This window comes from Vombatus ursinus, unplaced genomic scaffold (genome assembly GCF_900497805.2).
Source record: "Vombatus ursinus unplaced genomic scaffold, bare-nosed wombat genome assembly UNPS02005659.1, whole genome shotgun sequence".
Taxonomy (NCBI): domain Eukaryota; kingdom Metazoa; phylum Chordata; class Mammalia; order Diprotodontia; family Vombatidae; genus Vombatus; species Vombatus ursinus.
Genome location: NW_020945437.1, coordinates 5,189,557 through 5,208,654, shown reverse-complemented (window position 1 = coordinate 5,208,654; position 19,098 = coordinate 5,189,557). Strand labels below are relative to the sequence as shown.

Genomic DNA, 19,098 nt, shown 5'->3' with positions numbered 1-19,098 from the left:
CTGCTCTATATCACTTTGCTAGGTTTTGCAGCTACAAAGCCAAAAGCAAAGCAGCCCCCACCCTATAATGTTCCACTCTGCTCTAGGGCCCAAACTAGCTAAAGGATTCACACAGAATGACAGATTGACAGATTTGGGTCCAGAATAAAAGTCTTCTGGGTCCCAAGTTTAGTGTTCTTTCCATTCCTCCAGGTTCCCTGCATCCCCATACTGAGGGAGACTAGAATAAATGAATGAATGAATGAATGAATGAATGAATGAGTGAATGAATGAATGAATGAAAAAAAATCATATAAATTCCTACTATATTTCTGGCGCTGTGTTAAACTGATACAAACACAAAAATGAGAAAGTTCCTGCCTTCAAAGGTTGGGGGTGGGGGCAAATAACATATAGAGGGTAGTAATGGCCTGGGGAAGGCAATTTTTGCATGAGGAATCAGAGGAGTGGTTGGTGGAGCCATAGGGTAATAGATTGTGCGTTTTCCAGAAGTATTGGTAGATTGGAGCTAGCCAAGAAAGGAGACATCACCACTCATTAGGTGGAAGGCAATTAAAATTCCAGATGAAGGGAACAGAGACAACAGAGATGCTCAGAATGAAAGTACTATTGAATGTGTAGAATGCTGAGTATATTAACAATTTCTAAAATGTTACACAGACTTGCAATATTGAAAGATATTGAAAGATTTCAAAGGAATGAAACAAAGAGACTATGGCTGAAAGGGGGAGAAAAAACAATCTTTGAAGAGATGTCTTGCCAGAGATTTCATAGGATCATGTATCCTATAGATGAGGAAACTGAGAACTAGAGAAGTCATCCAAGGTCATACAGGTGTCAGAGTCAGGATTTGAACTCAGGTTCTCTTATTCCAAAGCCAATGTTCTCTACCACACTACAGGTATCTTAGTCCAATTTCCTCATTTTATAAAAGAGGAAGGAGGCTCAAAGAGGGTAACTGGTCTACACAATGTCACACAAGTAATAACTAGAAATGGCAAGACCCAAACTCAGCTCCTCTGATATGAAATACAGTATTCTTCACAATACACCATAGTACTTTGGTAAAATAAAGCAACATCCCAGTTTCTTGACTGTTTCTGCTGTTGAAATATATTTTCAAACTGCTTGTTAGCTTGGATTTTTAAGTTCTCTTTCACTCAGTTTCCCCCAGGGTTTTGGCTCTTACTGTGGGTTCAGATTCTACTCCAAGTTTCATTATGTGCTTAAGTGATTGCAATTTGCCTTGAATTCCCTCCTGTTTGTCCACTCCCACAGAATTTTCTCACCATCTGTCCACCCACATGAAGGAGGTGCTGAGTGTATGCTTGAAATCCCCAACAATTCCAGTTGGCTGTGTTTGAATTGTTGAGGCATTTATAACTGGGCTCATTCTTTGCAGACACTTAACTTTGATAATTTGTGATCTCAAACTGCCTTTAAAAAAAAAATAACTCAAATTCCCAACTGTTGCCGGAGAAATGATTTCATTATTTCTCAGAACTATGCAGGAGAGTAGCAACCAGCCATTTCAGATGTAAAGATAAGGTCCATAGTTTGCCTAACATTTTTATCTGCTGAGGGATGGTACTTGGGATAGAGTAAGACCTAGGTTCAAGGCCTGCTCCTGACCCTTACTTGCTGTGTGACCCTGGGTCACCCACTTAACCTCTTGTCCCAGGCAATTGTCTAAGATTGTTGTTTAAGTCATTTTCATTCTAGTCTGACTCTTTGCGACTCCATTTGGGGTTTTCCTGGCAAAGGTACTGGAGTGGGTTGCCGTTTCCTTCTCCAGCTCATTTTACAGATGAGGAAAAAGAGGTAAACAGGGTTAAGTAACTTGGATACAGCTAGGAAGTGTCTGAGGCCAGATTTGAACTCAAGTCTTCTTGACTCTAGGCCTAGCACTCTATTCACTATGCCACTTAGCTGCCCATAAGTCTTTGAGACTACAAATTCTTTAACAGATGCTCCTTGGGTTCCTTCAATTTGATTGAGATCAGAGCCTAGCCAGAAGGTGATTGAAGATGTTGAACCTAGGTCACACATCTAGAAAATGTCTGAGGCCAGATTTGAACTAAGGAAGATAAGTCTTCCTGATTCCAGGACCAGAACTCTATCCATTGCACCACTCATCTGCTCCTAACTTCTCAGTGCCCTCAGGTAATAAACCAGGTGGTTGATCTTCATTGTTGAAAGGAAATTCCATACCGAGAGTCTCCTATGCTGACAAAATTACTACTGGACTCTTTCCAATTAAAAAGAAAATAATATCTTGTTTAAAATATAACACTTTACTGTTACAAAGTACTTCCACATACATCAAACTCTGACTTTGTCTGATTGTTACTCATCTCTCAGAGCATCATCTATAGATAGATGTCTGTCATTTACTAAGTACTTATATGTCAGGGATAGTGATAAAAGTAAGGGATACAAATAAAAGAAAGGAAGATACTACTTTCCCTAAAAGAGCTTACATTCTTTTAAAAGTATATTTTATTATTTATTTTTGTTTTATATTGCCTAGATTTCTCCCTGTATCCCTTCCCTTCCCCCTGCCGGGAAGTCATCCTTTCAAAAAAGAGAAAGAGGAAGAAAAAACAATTCAACAGAAGTATAATCTGACATTATATACAACGTTCCATCCTCATGAACACCCACATCCACCTCTGCTAAGTAATAGAGAGAAGTGTCTTCTCATATGCCTTCTTCAGGATTATGCCTGTTCTCTGTAATTTCATAAGATTTTTTTTTACTGTTTTGTAGTTCTTTTGATTTACATTGTTGTACTTGTTGTATATATTGTTTTCCTGGCTTTACTTCATTTTCCATGAGCTTTTTCATTTTTCTTTGTATTCATCATTATCATCATTTATTACATCCCTAAAATATTCCATTGCATTCTTGTTCCACAATTTGTTTAGATAATCCTCATCTACTTGGTTTCCATTATTTTGCTATCACAAAGTGTGGCTGTGAGTATTTTGCTGTTTATGAGACCTTTCTTTTTGTCAATCACAATAGTTTATATTCTATTTGGGGAAAAGCAAAGGTAATGTAACAGATGTGAGAAGATGAGAATAATGATGGATTATAAGTAGGAAAAAAATATAAGTAAGAAAAAAACTGATGGAGGCTGAATGCAAATTGAAACATACTATTTTTCGATTCTTTTTCTCTTTTGGTCTGTGTCTTTTTTCACAACATGACTAATTTGGAAATATGTTTTGCATGATTGTACATGTATGACCTATATCAAATTGCTTACTGTCTTAGAGAGGAGGGGAGAGAGGATGGAAGGAGAGAACTTGGAACTCAAAACTTTTTAAAATGAATGTTAATTGTCTTTACATATAAAGGGGGAAAACAAAATAATATTTTAAAAAAGACACTCCATTTCCCAACTTAGGATATTTTCGTTGGTTGTTTCCCACGCCTAGAACTCTTTCCTTCATCATTTCTATGTCCTAGCTTCCCTTGAACTTCAGCTAACAATTCAAGAAGCCTTTTCCAATCTTTAATCTTACCACCTTCCTACTGAGTCTATCTCCAATGTATCTTTTCTATATCTTGTTTACACATAGGTGTTTATGTATTGTTTCTCCTATCTGACTGTAAGCTACTTGAGAGCAGGAAACATTTATGGTCTTTCTTTGTGTTCTCAGCATTTAACATGGTACATATTAGAACCCTAGTAAATGATAGGAGGCTGACTGATTATCAGACTCACACATTAGGAAGTTAGTTCCTTTTGATAGCTGTATGGACAATAGGCCAGAGAGGAGAGAGACTTGAGTTCCTTGAAAGTCGGGTTTTGACATAAAAGGAAAAGGGAAATATAAAGATTGGGGACCCATGAACTACTCCATAAGAAATAGTCATGATATTTTCCACTGTGTGCTCATCTGTGTATGTAGGTTCTATAAGCAATATTAATCCCAATAATAGCCTCTAAATTAGTGAACACAAGAATCTGGGTGGTTCACATCTCTTAGCCTTTCATGAACTCTCAGAAATAATTGGCCAAAGTCATGCCAATGAGCCTGCTCACCTTCTGTGACCATTTATCTTTAGACATGTTGAAATTGTGTTTTGCCAATTTTCCAGATTTCTCTGCAGGTCTGTATTCACAGCAGGGTGTGTGCTTCCTTCCTCAGCTCTATTTTTCACTGAGTGTGGACTGCCCTTGTAACACTCAGCACATTCTGAAGCACTTCACAGGTATTGACCTCACTCCCCTGGGAGAGATATTCTGGGCCTGCTGTTACAGACAAGTCAAGCAACACACATTCAAAAGTCCATTTTAATGTTGTTTCTCTCTGGAACACTTCACAGCAGCTGGCTGTTTCCCCCCTGCCGAGGCTGACTTGACAACAGTATGATGGAGTTAAACACTAGATCCTTGTCAAAGCTCTGCTCTGAGTCTATAGACTAAGGGACCTTATTTCTTGCGATGGAAAATCCTTTCAATTTCATTAAAGAAATGTGAATAGGAAGAATTTTGTATGCATAATTGTCCTTATTTTTTATTCATTCTTGTAAAACCAAAATGTTACCCATTTTTCAGATGGAAAAACTAAGATGCAGAAAGATGACTAGATAGCACTGATAATGTCTCACTCCCAGTTCTATAGCAGGCAGTTTGCTAACACCCTGATCTGTAATGGTTTTCCCTGACAGTTTTCAGATAGCACTCTATTAGGGGTTTGTATATTAATATAATACAATTAACATTTATTAAGCACAGACTGTGTGCCAGACACTATGCTAAGCACTGGGGATACAAATGAGACTGTCCCTGCCATAAAGGAGTTGCCCCCTAATGGGGGAAGATGACAAAAGTTTTAAACCTTTTTTATATACTTACCATGCAATGTTTCAACTACAACTATGTGGTTCGTGTGTGTGTGTGTGTGTGTGTTTAATTATTCTACCTGATTATGATCTCAATAAAAAACAGGAAACACATTCATCTAAGTTTTATGTCTCCCCAATACCTGACAAAGTGCCATACATATAGAAGGTACTTAATAAATACCTGCTACATTGGTTCTGTCACTTTATAATTAAGTCACATTGGTAAAGTCCCTGTTCTTCTCTGGGTCTGAATATCCTCAGCTAGAAAATGGGGTGGTGTTTGGGGAGAGGAGAATACTTAACTAGCTACCTCAGAAAGTTGTTGAGAAGGAAGAAGCTGTGTGACATAGTGGGTAGAATCAGCTTTGAGTCAGAAAGATTAAGGTTCAGACTCTTCCTAGCAGCAGAATTTAAGTTCACTTAACCTTTCTGCACCTCAGTTTCCTCATCTGTAAAACGGGAATGATGAATAAATAAAAAGCATTTGATGGTAGATAAATTTAAAAATAATCCTGCACTTACTATGTTCCAGACACTGTGCTAAGTTTTTTTTTTTTTTTAAAGGCAGTCTTATCTCTCAAGGAGCTTACATTCTAGTAGGGGGGGAGAAAACACATATAGGCAAAGTGGTAATCAAGGAGATTTAGTCAGGGTAGTCACAAAGATGGTGAGTTGATCCACAGGGCAATCAAATGACTTTTTTTTTTTCTGGAAGCAATGGTACTATTGGTTTGATCATTGTGTCGAAAGCAAGAGGTTAAAAAGTATGTGTTTTGAGATGGGGTGAGGAATAGTTGTGAGTCATCAGGACAAATGACAAGAAGGTCCAAGTGGACAGTAGGAGGATTAGATAGGATTTAAGTCCAGCTAGATGTGAGGGGCAGAGTAAGCTACACTCACTAAGCATCCAGTCAAAATGTCACGTCATGCTCAGGGATGCCCCACTTCAAAGCTGAGTGCATTAGCTTTCCCAAGAATTGAGGCATGGATACTATGGGTCCGGTGCAGATAGTGCTGGTCCTGGTGGGGGAGAAAATAATATCTGTAATATGTGAATAAAAGTTAAAAAACATTAAAGTTCTATATAAAATATCAGTTATTATTAGGGAATTGTTTTTCAAATAATAAAATGCTGTAGAAATTAAAATAATTTGTATTATCAAAGATCCTGTCATATATCAGAACACTTAGGAGATAACTAAGAACACGTTTACAACATAGAAATGCAGGATATATAAGGAGGAAATAGATGCATTTTGGTAACAAGAAAACATAGACAGGATAGCTATAAGGTTCTGATCCCAAATAATTTGCTGATTTGTTTCATGGTCACATCTCTAAAATTTTAACCTGAACCTGTCTAGATATAGACATTTCTGCCTGTCAGCACCACACCATCCATATGTGAAACCGTCACTTACAGTAAATAGAATAATATTGAATACTATGGATAATATCACTTAAAATAAAATAAAATCAGGGCAACTAGGTGGTGCAGTGGATAGAGCACCAGCCCTGAAGTCAGGACAACTTCAGTTCAAATCTGACCTCAGAACAATCACTTGACACTTACTAGCTGTGTGACCCTGGGCAAGTCACTTAACCCCAGTTGCCTAAAAAAAAAAGTGAAAAAGAAAAAAAAATAAAGTAAAATCACTTGGCAAGATAAAGTACCAGACACTGAGGTTCTTTCTTGAGCTAAACTGTCAAGCATTCAAACTCTACTGCAGAGAGCACAACTCTGAAGGGGTGGTCTCATTATTAGAATGCCAAACGCATGTATGTCTAAAAACTATTTTTGCAGAGAACTCACACAAGGCAAGGGCTCAAATGGAGGTCAGAAGAAATGACATAAAGGTACTTTCAAGGTCTCTTTGAAGAACTTTGGAATCAATTGTGAGACATAAGAGACACTGGCAGAGGACTGCCCAATATGGTGGGCCTGCGTTAAAGGTGCTGTGCTCTATGACAGAAGTAGAATTGCAGTAGCTCAAAAGAAACAAGAGATGTGCAAATTTAGAGATATCTCCCTTCCAAATGTTCATGTGGACTATTTGTGATCGATTTGTAGGAGAGCCTTTAGAGCTCATACTAGTCTGATCAGCCACAGTTGGACACACTGTACCTTGACTTCAACATAGTGATGTCATTTTGTACCTCTTTGAGAACAAAAGATAACGACCATGTACACACACACACACACACACACACACACATACATACAGCACACAAAGAGATAAGTCATTATAAATATATGCAAATCAATCAAAGTGATCAGAAGGGTGGGGCTGTGTTCAGGAAAGACCTAATCTAGGAGGTGCCACTTGATCTGAGCTTTGAACTTTCAAACCCCAAGAAAAAGAATTGTTTGGACTAAGGACCTAAAGTTAGCACCAGGAATTCTGGTAGGTTTCTGGCAGATAACAGTCTACAGAATTCTGCTACACTTCAATTTTTACTTAGTGAAGTTGATAGTTCATAGTTCCATGCTATTCACATAGAGCTTTCCATTGCAAGGAAAAGGCTGACCCTGCATGCCTCAATCCTGGGTGGTTTCTTGGGATCCACATGTGTGAAACCATTGAAATAAAAATATTTTATTTAGTAGAACAAAATATTGCCAATGATTCTGAAAACAAAGTGTCTGTCATTTATATATCAAAATCGTAAAAGATTTTCTTGAAAAATGAAACCTGACAACTTTTTGTCAAGGACCTTTTGATTACTCATATTAAGAAGGGCATAAAACTAGGATATGCTAGTCAAAAGTGTTTGTCAATGTCATCAAAGAGCTTCACCACAGAATTCAAATAGAAGAGGGATCCTTTTACATGAAGAGGTGATCCAATTCTCCTATTTGAGCCTAATTGTGTTATTTGCATCAATGCCTTGAACATTCAGAGCCTATTCAGTATGATTTGTGATCATTTAGAAGAGTTTGCTCTAATTATCCAAATGGGAAAAAAAAGTAGATGAAAGATGCCTTTTATCCAGACTATGAGATAGAGATCAATGGACAATGCATAATTAGTCAGTACATGAACCTTGGAAAGACATAGACAATGAGATAGGACCAAAAATGAACTGAAGGAGAGCAGGCTGGATTGACTTTTGGAAGCTGTACAGTTAGTTGTTTGTTTTCTAAATGACTCTAAGCTTTTCCATGAAATGAAGGTCCATCCTCTCAACTTGAATATTCACTCAATGATTCTGTATACCTAGGAGGTATGGATTACCCTATTCTCCAATTAATTAGAGTAAGGCAAAAGGCATTGAAGAAGGGTGTGCTCATGGTGCTTGTAACACGTGAAATATAATGACTGAAGTAAGACAAGAGGTGTAAAGAATGTTATCAGAGAAGCAAGAGTGATGGATGACTGGAGCAAGGTCTATAGAAATTCCTGTGGATCTCCTTTTGAGGATTTATTGGAGAGTATGAAGGCATTACATAGGGTCAGAAAGAATGGATATGTTAGAATATGAATCATTGAAGGCAGTACACATATTGATGAGATAATGATTGTAATATTGGAGCATTGTAGTGAAGTTAAGCTCACTAGCCTAGTGTTTAATGACTCCATCCTCTCCCTTTATTTCAAAACTGGCAGATGTACCCCCCCCACCAGCCCTGAAGGACTTTTACTACTATCTCTATTATTGCAAAGATCAATGATATCCAGCAATAATATTTGCCAGTTCCTTCAGGGGCTTAGGATATAGGTAGTTGGAGACTGGTGATTTGCACTCGTTTAGAATAGCTAGATAATTTCTTTCCATCTCTTCATTTATCTTGTTTCTATTCCTTATTGATTGTTTTGTTCTAGAGTTTCTACTCCAAAGATCATTCTCCAGGGCATAGAAAACAATCACAGAACCTCAAATTTGGAAGGGATAAGTGACTATCTAGTCCGTCCTACACTAAAAACAATACTCCTCCCCCCATACATGACAAGTATAAATAAAAGGAATATCAAGGTTAGCCTTCTTGTCATTTTGTGTTATCATTTGTGTGTCATGAAGAAAAAATAAAATAGGCATTTTATAGATAGATCTGTGTCACTGGTAATTTTTTTTTTTTTAATGTTAGATCCTGCCTCTGCTAAGCTAGCTACTAATGTTTCCTCTAGGTTGGAAATGACTTGATAGCACAGGTTGAATACAGTTACTTATACAATTTTGAACTCATGTAACTACCCAATCACCCATTAAATATTTCTCTTTTTCACTCAGAAGAATATATAAATATGAACCCATTTATGTAATTAGCTATTTAATGAGATCCTTTTCTGGACTTTAGTTTCCTCATTAGTGAAAATTAAAGGATTAAACTATGTGATACCTAAATTCCCTTCCAGATTAAAAAAAAATTTTGAGATTCAATAGTTTTCAAATTATGATGAACATATATAAGTTCCTTTGCTTCTGTGAGTCCCAGCTAGTTGATCTTTCAAATTGGGTTAGACTTCACTCAATCCAATTTAATTAAAAATATTTATTTAGCATCTCCTTTATGCAAATCATTGTGTATGATAACTGTAAAAGATATAAAATTTAGATTTAAATACTAGTAGGCAATTCTGGATATTTTTTTCCTGATTCCATTCAATAAAAACAACAAGGAACTGGAAATCTGATTCTCAAAGAGTTTTGCATTCCACCCAACACCAAAGGATGCTCAAGGTTAATGTCAAACTATGGTTCTATAAGACTTGGTTGTCTCTATACTCTGACTTTGCCCTTTTTTAAATGGTAGTACATGTCTCCTTAGTCTAGGGATATAGACTGTGTATATTTATCCATTTTATTCTCTAGATTCAGCCCCAAATCACTAGGAAAATTATATTCTCTTCTCTTTAGGATACATTTTAACTAAGTCATATTATATAGCATGATGTCAATCAAGCAATGGTCAACTGTATCCAGTTCTATACCCCTTCCATAGAAGCAAAATAAATATTGAAGTTATTAAAATAAGCATTTGTGTGGAATATACAATGCCCCTCCCAGACCCAGGAAGCCCTAAATAAGAATAAGTGTGTGTGCATCTGTGTCTGTGTCTGTATCTGTGTCTGTATGTATATTTCCAAACCAAAGATTTCCAGGGACATAACATAAATGCTTAAACTCACACCTTCTTAACAGCTCCTTCCAATAGGAACTAGCAAAAAATACCCATGCTATTCCAACCACTCATTCTAAAGGTTCAATGTCCAGTCAGTTGGGGGACTGCAGAACCTGGGCCACTGATTTCTCCTTCAATTGCTTTTTTTTTTTTACTGTTTCTGACTCTGCAGCTTGCAGGAATCCCAAATTCTACCTCTGAACTAGTTCCCAATGTTGCTGGTCCATCAAATGGTCTGTGTGCATCTTTGATCATATCTCATAGCTTACTCACTTGTAACATAATAGAGGAGTGAAGTCAAGGGCAGGTCCCAGCTCCTAGAAAGACTCCTTTCACAGCAGGCTTTTCTCCCTCTTATCTGTCAATGCAGACTCTTTTCACATCAAATATGATAGTTCACCTTTTTCCAGCCCCACTCACACCCCAGACTCTGCCACTTGAGTGCACAGCAAGATCTCATACCCACCTGAGGCCTAGATAGGAGAAGATAATGGCAAGCCAAACCAAATCAGCAAGTATTTATTAAGGCCCTCCTATGTGTCAGGCTCTGGGCTAAGTGCTAGGGATGCAGAGAAAGGCAAAGAAAAATTCTCTGACCTCAACAAGCTCACAATCTACTGACAGAGTGAGGGAGAGTTACACCAAGACATGGTCTTTGCCTTGTTGTAACTTATAATGTAACAAGAAGATATAACACAAAGCTAAATAAATACAATAATTAAAAAGTGCTGAGAGGATTTATAATAGAAGCTCAAATAAAGATTTATGTGAGGTCCAAGGGAATGAAAGGTCATTTTATACATAAGGGAAGGGGTGGAGATCAGGATAGGCATCTTGTAAAATGTGGTATATGAAATGCTCTTTAAATATGGACTGGAATTCAAATGAGGAAAAAGGGAGAGGGCATCAAAGACAAGTTAGAAAGCATGGGACATGTACAGGAGATGTTAAGTAATATGTCTAAGATAGGACTTGAACCCAAATCTTCCTAACTGTGATTCTATCCACTCTGATACACTAGATATAGATTGAAAGATAGATAGATAGATAGATAGATAGATTAGATAGATAGATATAGATAGATAGATGGATAGATAGACAGATAGACAGATAGATAGAGATGATAGATAAGGATATAGATGGATAAATCCATCTATATCCCTATCTGTCTATACATGCATACATATGTACATACATACATATAGCTCTTCTCTCCCTTCTATATTTTGTCTTTTATTAAAGTTTAAAATTTTAGTGGACTATCTAATTCGGTATTAAATGAATTTTATGTTTGGAAATAATTTTCCTAACATGTCATTCTGATTACCTTAGCCAGACATTAGTATTCTGACAAGCACCATTCTAGACATGGGTTGATGAAATTAACTAAAGATGAGAGCCACCAATGAAGAATTTAATCAAGATTAATTCCTTCATTTAGAAGGTTGATTAGATGGGTGAGCACATTAATGTTTTCATTCATTAAATCTCTAGGTGCTATGGATTGATGTTCTTGACTTCCCTGGGTAACAGCTTTCATATTTTTTGGCAGAAGGAGACTATGTCTTATTTGGATCCTACCAGAAAATTTTCTGCACTGACAGGGTACAACTTACACCTAGACTTTTAGTGTATTCATTTGTTAATTGAAAAACCATTTCTAAGTCACCTTCTAAATTTAATATGTTTGCTGTTATTTAGTCATATCTGACTCTTCATAACCCCATGTGGAGTTTTCTTGGCAAATATATTGGAATGGTTTCAGATTTCCTTCTCCAGTTGATTGAGGCAAACAAAAGTTAAGCGACTTGCCCAGGGTCACACGGCTAGTGAGTGTCTAAGGCTGAATTTGAACTCAGTGTTCTATCCACTGAGCCACCCAGTTGCCTCCTACCAGGGTAACTAGAGTAGAATGGTAGTGATTATCATTTAAAGACACAGAACCAAAGGATGTCAGAACTAGATCCTTAGAGGTTATCAATCAAACCCACTTATCATATATATGGAAAAACTGAGGCTCAAGGAAGAAAAATAACTTACCCATGGTCAAAGACCTATTTAATAACTATCTACTCCCAGAATCTAGTCCTCCTCATTCCCAGTCCAAGACTCTCTTCATTGTACCCCAGTAACATTTTGAGACAGTACCATGTCAGTTATAAGTGGTCTTTAAATAAAAATCAAGTTAACAACCACACATAAGAGGCATTTGAAAAAAATATTTTTATGACAACAGTTTAACAAATGATGTTCAAATTCATATAATTAAAACTTGCATCAATAAAGGCCACTTTGCACTGTATAGATCTTCTACATACATAGGTGTTTGCTTGAGCCTACCAATTAGTGGTTAGAGTGCTATGCCTGGAGTCAAGAAAACTTCAATTCAAATTCAATTCAATCACTAGCTGTAGGACCCTAGGCAAATCACTGAATTTGCAATAAGCATTTATATTGTGCCTAATACTGCTAGGCACTATGCTAAGTACTTTATACATATTACCTCATTTGATCCTCACAACAATCCTGTGTGGTAGGAGCTGTTATTTTGGAGTTGAGGAAACCCCATTTTGGAATTGAGGAAGCTGAAGCAAATGGATATCAGATTACTTTACCCAGGATCACACAGCTAGTAAGTGTCTAAGGCTGGATTTGAACTGAGATCTTGCTGACTCTGGGGCCAGAACTCTATCCCTTGCATCCCTAGCTCCTCAGTTTCTTCACTTGTAAAATGTGGATAATAAGAGCACCTACCTCCTAGGGTTGTTGTGATTATCCAATAAGATAATATTTATAAAGCCCTTAGCATAGTGCATGGCACATAGTAGGCATTTAAATTATTGGGTTTTTTTTTTTCTTTCCTTCTTGTCTCTCCCATTAGAATGTAAGTTCCTTGTGAGCAGGAACCACTATTTTTGCCTTTACTTGTATCCCAGTGCTTAGCACAGTACTCAGCACATATTAAGCTTCAAATAAATGTCTGTTGATTTGATTTGATGTGATTCAACTTGAGTTATAGAAATGCAGAACAGGAGGAAATGATCATCTTAACAGAATCTCAAAGATGGAAGAGACCTCAAAATTTGTGTAGTCCAATGAGACTCTTCTCTACAACATCCTCAGCAAGAGATCTTCTAGTCTTTCCTTGAAAATCTTCAATGTGGAAAACCCACTTCCTCCCCTGCTATCACATTTCACTTCTGCATTAGAATAGGAAAAATTAAACGGTACCTAGGTGTCCTTGGTGGTGGGAATTCCTGAATGAGGAAATCCTCTCTAGCAATATAGGTTGGCACCCTCTCTGTCCCTTACAGTTTTAAAGAGTTGCTCAAAGCATTTAGAGATTAAATGATTTGCCTAAATTCACATAACCAGCAAGAAGCAAAGTGTTTCCTCACAAAAAAAAAAAACTTAAACCTGCCTCTTTGTGACTCCTACCCATAGCTGATAGTTCTTCAGTCTGGGGCTAAGTAGGACAATTGTAACTCCTCTTCCAAGTAACAGCCTCTCAACATTCCTAGTTCCAATAACTGATTCTCCTGTGGCTTGGGCTAGGACTACCATATTATCATTGCTCTCTTCTGGATAATGCCCAGCTTGTTGATGTATTTCCTAAAATGTGGCATCCAAAACTGAAAACAACAATTGAGAGATGGAGCCTAAATAAGTCCAAGGAAGTGTCCTAAAGAAGATCCTTTTAAATTAGGTTTTGAAGCATATAATAATAAGGCTTTATATTTATATTGTGCTTTTTAACTTTTCAAAACTCAGTGGCATTTCATCCTATTTTATCCTCCCAACCATCATGTGCAGGAGGTAGGCAATGTGATCTTTTTTTTAGAGACGGAGAGATTGAGATGAAGAAAGGTCGAGCAATTTATACAGGGAGCTAGAAACAGACAACAACTAAAAATCAGGATTTCTGAAATCTCAACCAGTATTGGGAGAGTGGGAGGTTCAAAACAAGCCTCCCAAGTAGACTTGTCAACCTTGTGGAGTGGCTGGGGAACACAACTGATGAAGGTATGTGAGTGAATGTCAATAAAATCAATTTGCATTGGGGAGAAAGGTGTATACACAGGAATAATGGAGTTGTTGAATGATAGAGGAAGAGGGAGAAAGTAATTGTTGATTAGTTAGGCTAATTTCCCTCAAGATTTAGTAATGGGACATGGAAAGGAAGGCTAAGGAAAAATTAGTTATATATAAAGATCATAGAAATGGATGGGTTTTGATCCTCATAGGGTTTAAGGCTGATAAGAGCCTTGGAGATCTAGTCCAACCCCTACTCTACTGCAACTCAACTTTCTGAGGGTGCTTTAATTCTGAGAGGTAAAATAAATTGCTCCCAGAAATATTAAGTAGCAGAGCTAGAATTTGAACCTCTAGGTGTTTTGATTTGAAATCTAGTGATCATTTCACTCTATGAAGACTTAAAGATAACCAAGGACTGAGAGATTTGCAAATCATTCCTTGAAGCAATAGTCTATTCTGTGGGGAATTCAAAGAGACATATTCCCTTATGAATTTAAGATGGAAAAGATTAATTCATTCATTTAAATAACTAAGTTACTGCCACATATAAGGCTGTGCTTGAGCAATACAGAGAAGTGTAAAATATGGTCCCTCCCCACACAGCAGAGTGGTCTTCCAGTAAATGGTCTAGCTTTTGCTTGAAGACTTTTAATGACAGAGAACTCACTTCCTCTGGAGATATCCCATTCCCCTTCTGCATAGTAATAGGGGAAATAAAACTGGATGCAAGATGTCCTTGGAATTGGGAAGTCCTGAATGAGGAAACTCCCTACCTTCAGTCAGTACCTTCTCTGCAACTTGTAGTGTTAATGAGTTGCTTAAAGCTTTGAGAGATTAAGTGATTTGCCGTGTAGTTAACCATGTAGTTAAGGAGAGAAACAAATACACATGAAAAATTAAATAAAGATCCAAGACAATGACTCAAGAGAGAACATAAGAACACATATTAGACCCTATGAAAAAGTCCTAGAATGTATGCGGATTTTAAAGAAATTAGAATGTATTGAGATTAAAGTGATCAGGCTAATGAGAGGAATGAAGATTATTTTATATAGGAATATGAGGTATGTTGTGCTGCTCATGTAAGTTGTGTTTGTCCAAGTGTTGCCTAAATGAAGGTTAGAGGCACTGATAGATATCTCTGGAATTTTGACCACCACTCCCCAAGGGAGGCTTTGATTCCTTCCTGGAAAAGGCAGGAGAAGGAGAGATGTGCCTGGCCCTTCTGTTCTCCTCTGAAAGACAGAAGAGATTAACCCCTTCTCTTATATAATTGATAATTATATTGATCTTCCCTCCTCCCCCCCACCATGTTGCTGATCCAAAAGCATCTTTCTTCCTTCCTTCCTTCCTTTTTTCCTTTCTTCCCTTTTTTCCTTTCTTTCTTCCTTTCTTCTTTCCTTCCTTCTTTGTTCCTGTCTTTCTTTCTTTCTTTCTTTCTTTCTTTCTTTCTTTCTTTCTTTCTTTCTTTCTTTCTTTTCTTCTTTCTTTCTTCCTTTCTTTCTTGCTTCCTTCTTTTGCTTCCTTCCTTTCTTCCTTCCTTTCTTTTTTGAGGTTGAGAAAAAAAGTATCAGAAAAAAGTATAGTCACACTGAAAAAGAGATATGGAGCCAATAAGGGTAGAGCAAAAGGATTGTTGACCAAGCCAATGACAGTAATATCTCAAAATCACTCTCCTGACTCTCTTCTTAAAGGTTCTGAAATGTATGTATGTATGTATATATATATATATATATATATATATATATATTACCTCTGGGTTGGTTTGTTTGTTTGTTTTTATTTTCTTCCTGAGACTCATCTTATTACTGTCGTACTAAATAATTTTTCTAATGTTTTCTTGCATTCTTCCTCCCACATGAATATAATGGAATATTACTGAGCTATAGTAAGTTATTATTATGATTAATGTAGAGAAGCATGAAAAGACTTTTGTAAACTGATGCAAAGTGATTCAAGCAGTGCCAAAAAAAAAATACAATGTACACAATGTAAATAGAAAGATCAACAACCACAAAACAATCGAACCTGGATGCTGCAGAATTATCAATAATAAACTTGGCTCCAAAGAAAAGATAAGAGAAGATGCCTTTCTTTGCTCTTTTGCAGTAGTTGGGCTCTGTGGATGTGGTTACTTGCATAAATTATCAGATTTAGGGTGTATTTGTTGATTAGCTTTACTTCCCCATCTGCCTTTAAAAAACTGATATAGTGATATGGAGAAAGATATAAGGAAAATCTAGACTATGTAAAAATAAAAGGTTTTAATACAAATACATTTTAAAGAAACCAACAATTGTTAACTTCTATTTTATCCTTTAACTAATAATCATTATTAGCCCTCCACATCATCCAGAATCTCACCTTTTTGGTAGGATTTTTATTCATCTTTTGTGAATCTCTTTTCTTCAAAGTTTTCCTTATGTTTATTCTAAACACATAAACACTTTTTTTTGTGTGTCTGAATATTGTGCTTAGCTGCCTGCCAATTTTTTTCAAAGTGTGGTCAATGTGCATGATATTTTCATGAATCAAAAGGATTTTGATCTTTTTCCTTTAAAATCTACAAATATCCCTTTGGTAAACAATACTAAATAACATATTGGACATATTAGTATGATTGATACACTATTTTCTCTGCAGTATTTTTGAACAGTGGCTCAGAAGACATCGTCCACTACAAGAAGTTTACCCAGCAGCTAATGCACCTATTGGACACAACCGTGAATCCTACATGGTCCCTTTCATACCTGTCTACACAAATGGAGAGTTCTTTATTCCTTCCAGAGACCTGGGATATGATTATGCCTACCTAGCTGAGCCAGGTAATGTTTCATTCTCCTCATAGGTATGGTCAGCATAGTTTGGGTGGGGGGAGTGGATTACAAAATCATTATCTTCAGCAGTATTTTTGGTATAATCTTTGGTGACTACATAATCCTCAGATGACAGATGATTAATTAAAAGTTCAACCAAATTTCAGGATTCTTCAAGTTGCAGCTATTTCTCTAGTGCAGTGAACTAAACAATTGCAATAAGATAAAGTTGTATGCCAAACTATACTAAAGTGCTCCCCACTTTAGTATAGTTTGTTATGTTTTGATCTAGTCCCTCTTTCTTGGGCGTGAGGGTTGTAGTTACCATAGAATCACAAGATGTAGAGCTAGAAAGAACTTTAAAAGTCACTCAGTAAAGTGGAAGGAGTACCGGCCCTGGATTTAAATCCCACCTCTGACATTTATTACCAGTTTGATCTTAGGTTAAATAATTTAACCCTCCTGGTCAAATAACCTTGCCCAAGGTCTTATCCTACAATTTCCTCAATTATAAAATTAAAGAGCTTGGCTGCTTGAGATCCTTTCTGTCTCTAGATATTGATCCTTTATTTTTCCAATAAGTCAACTTCGGCCTAGACAAAGGTTAAGAAACTTCCTCAAAGTCACGTAGGTAGGTAGAAGTAAGGTTGAGAGTCAAGCTCAAATTTTGACTACAAATCCAATGCTCTTTCATACTGTACTAAGCTGCCTATCAGGTCACACTGCTTTGCTTCCATTTCTGAACACCAGGGATAGCTACATAAGAGACCCCACAAATGTGTCACTGCCACTATGATCACTATTATAGACAGTGTCACAAAATCATAGGATTGGAAGCAAGTCAGAAGTCAAATTATCTTTTCTCTACCTTGTAAAGACTGTCACATAACTATGTCAAGAGAAAAATGTTTATTATAGATAAGCAGAAGGGCAAATGTGTCCTATCTCCATGCCCTGTCGGTGGGAAGTATTAAATATTTGTTTCATGAATGAAAGAACTAATGAGTTCATCATTTCTGTCACATTATATGTATCTCAAGACAACAAGAGCTCCCTAAGAAGATAGTTCCCTTGAGAATTTTATTCCCCAACGTATCAGCGTCTTTCCCACAGTTGGTCATGGAGTCAAGTACCCTGGGTTTATATCCAGCTTTATAACTAGGGACAAATCACCTTTCTAAATTTTGTTTTTTATCAGAAAAGCAGGGATGATATAATATGCATTATTATGAAGAAGATTATTATGAAGAAAACTTTGTAAACCTAAAGAGCTATAGAAATGTGAATTATTTTCACAGAATGTTAGAAGTGAAAGGAAAACTGAGATACAAATCCAGTCCAGTCCAGCCCCAACAAGCTTTTATTAATATCTACTATATGTGAGTCACAAGACAAAATGAAAAATACTCCTTGCCTTTGAAAAGTTTATATTGTATAAGGGGATAACAAAAGTGAATAGAATCCCTGGAGTTAGGAAGACCTGAGTTCAAATATAGCCTCAGACATTTACTAGTTGTGTGACCCTGGGCAAATCACTTAACCTGTATTTGCCTCAGTTTCTTCATCTGTAAGATGAAGATAATAATAGCACCTACTTCCCAGGGTTATTGTGATTATCAAAAGAGATAATAATTGGAAGGCACTTAGCAGTGCCTGTCATATAGTAAATTCTATATAAATGTTAACTCTAGTTAAACATAATAATTTGAAAAGTAAATAAATAGTAATAAATAAACAATCAAGAAAGCCTTCCCATAGGAAATAGCAACATATAAATCAATATGGATCTAGAACTATGATTCATATCTTCACAATTCCCACTTTAGTATAATTTATACTATGAGGGCAGGGAGGGGGGAGGTTCAAGTGATCAGGTTCATAAGTGCAATTAAAGGAAGACATGGCTAGACAACAAATTGTCTGAAGAAACTTGAGACTTTTATTGGACTTCAAACTCAGTATGGGTCAACAGTCCGGCATGGTAGCTATGAAAGTGAAAACAATCTTAAATTGTATTGAGAGGCAGGAATGTCTTATCTAGGACTTAGGAGGTAATTACGTTGCTGTACCCTGGCTTGCCTGCTCAGGCAAATCTGGAATATTGAGTTCAGTTCTGGGCATCACATTTTATTGAAGTCATTCATAAACTTTATACCTATATTTCACTTAGATCCAAAAAAAAAAAATCCTTCACAAGCATAAGATGTGATTGGAAAAGATAGATAACAATTGGTCTAGAAAAGATCTGGAAGTTTTACGGGCCTG

At 36.7% G+C, this 19,098-nt stretch overlaps 1 protein-coding gene across 1 annotated transcript in view; it reads left to right on the top strand.

Moving 5' to 3' along the window:
- TYR (tyrosinase) overlaps positions 1 to 19,098 on the top strand; it is a 161,207-nt gene that overhangs the window by 116,186 nt on the left and 25,923 nt on the right. Inside the window, exon 4 of the mRNA XM_027848297.1 lies at positions 16,661 to 16,842. Within this exon, the coding sequence (XP_027704098.1) occupies positions 16,661 to 16,842 (182 nt within the window). The remainder of the gene's footprint in view (positions 1 to 16,660; positions 16,843 to 19,098) is intronic.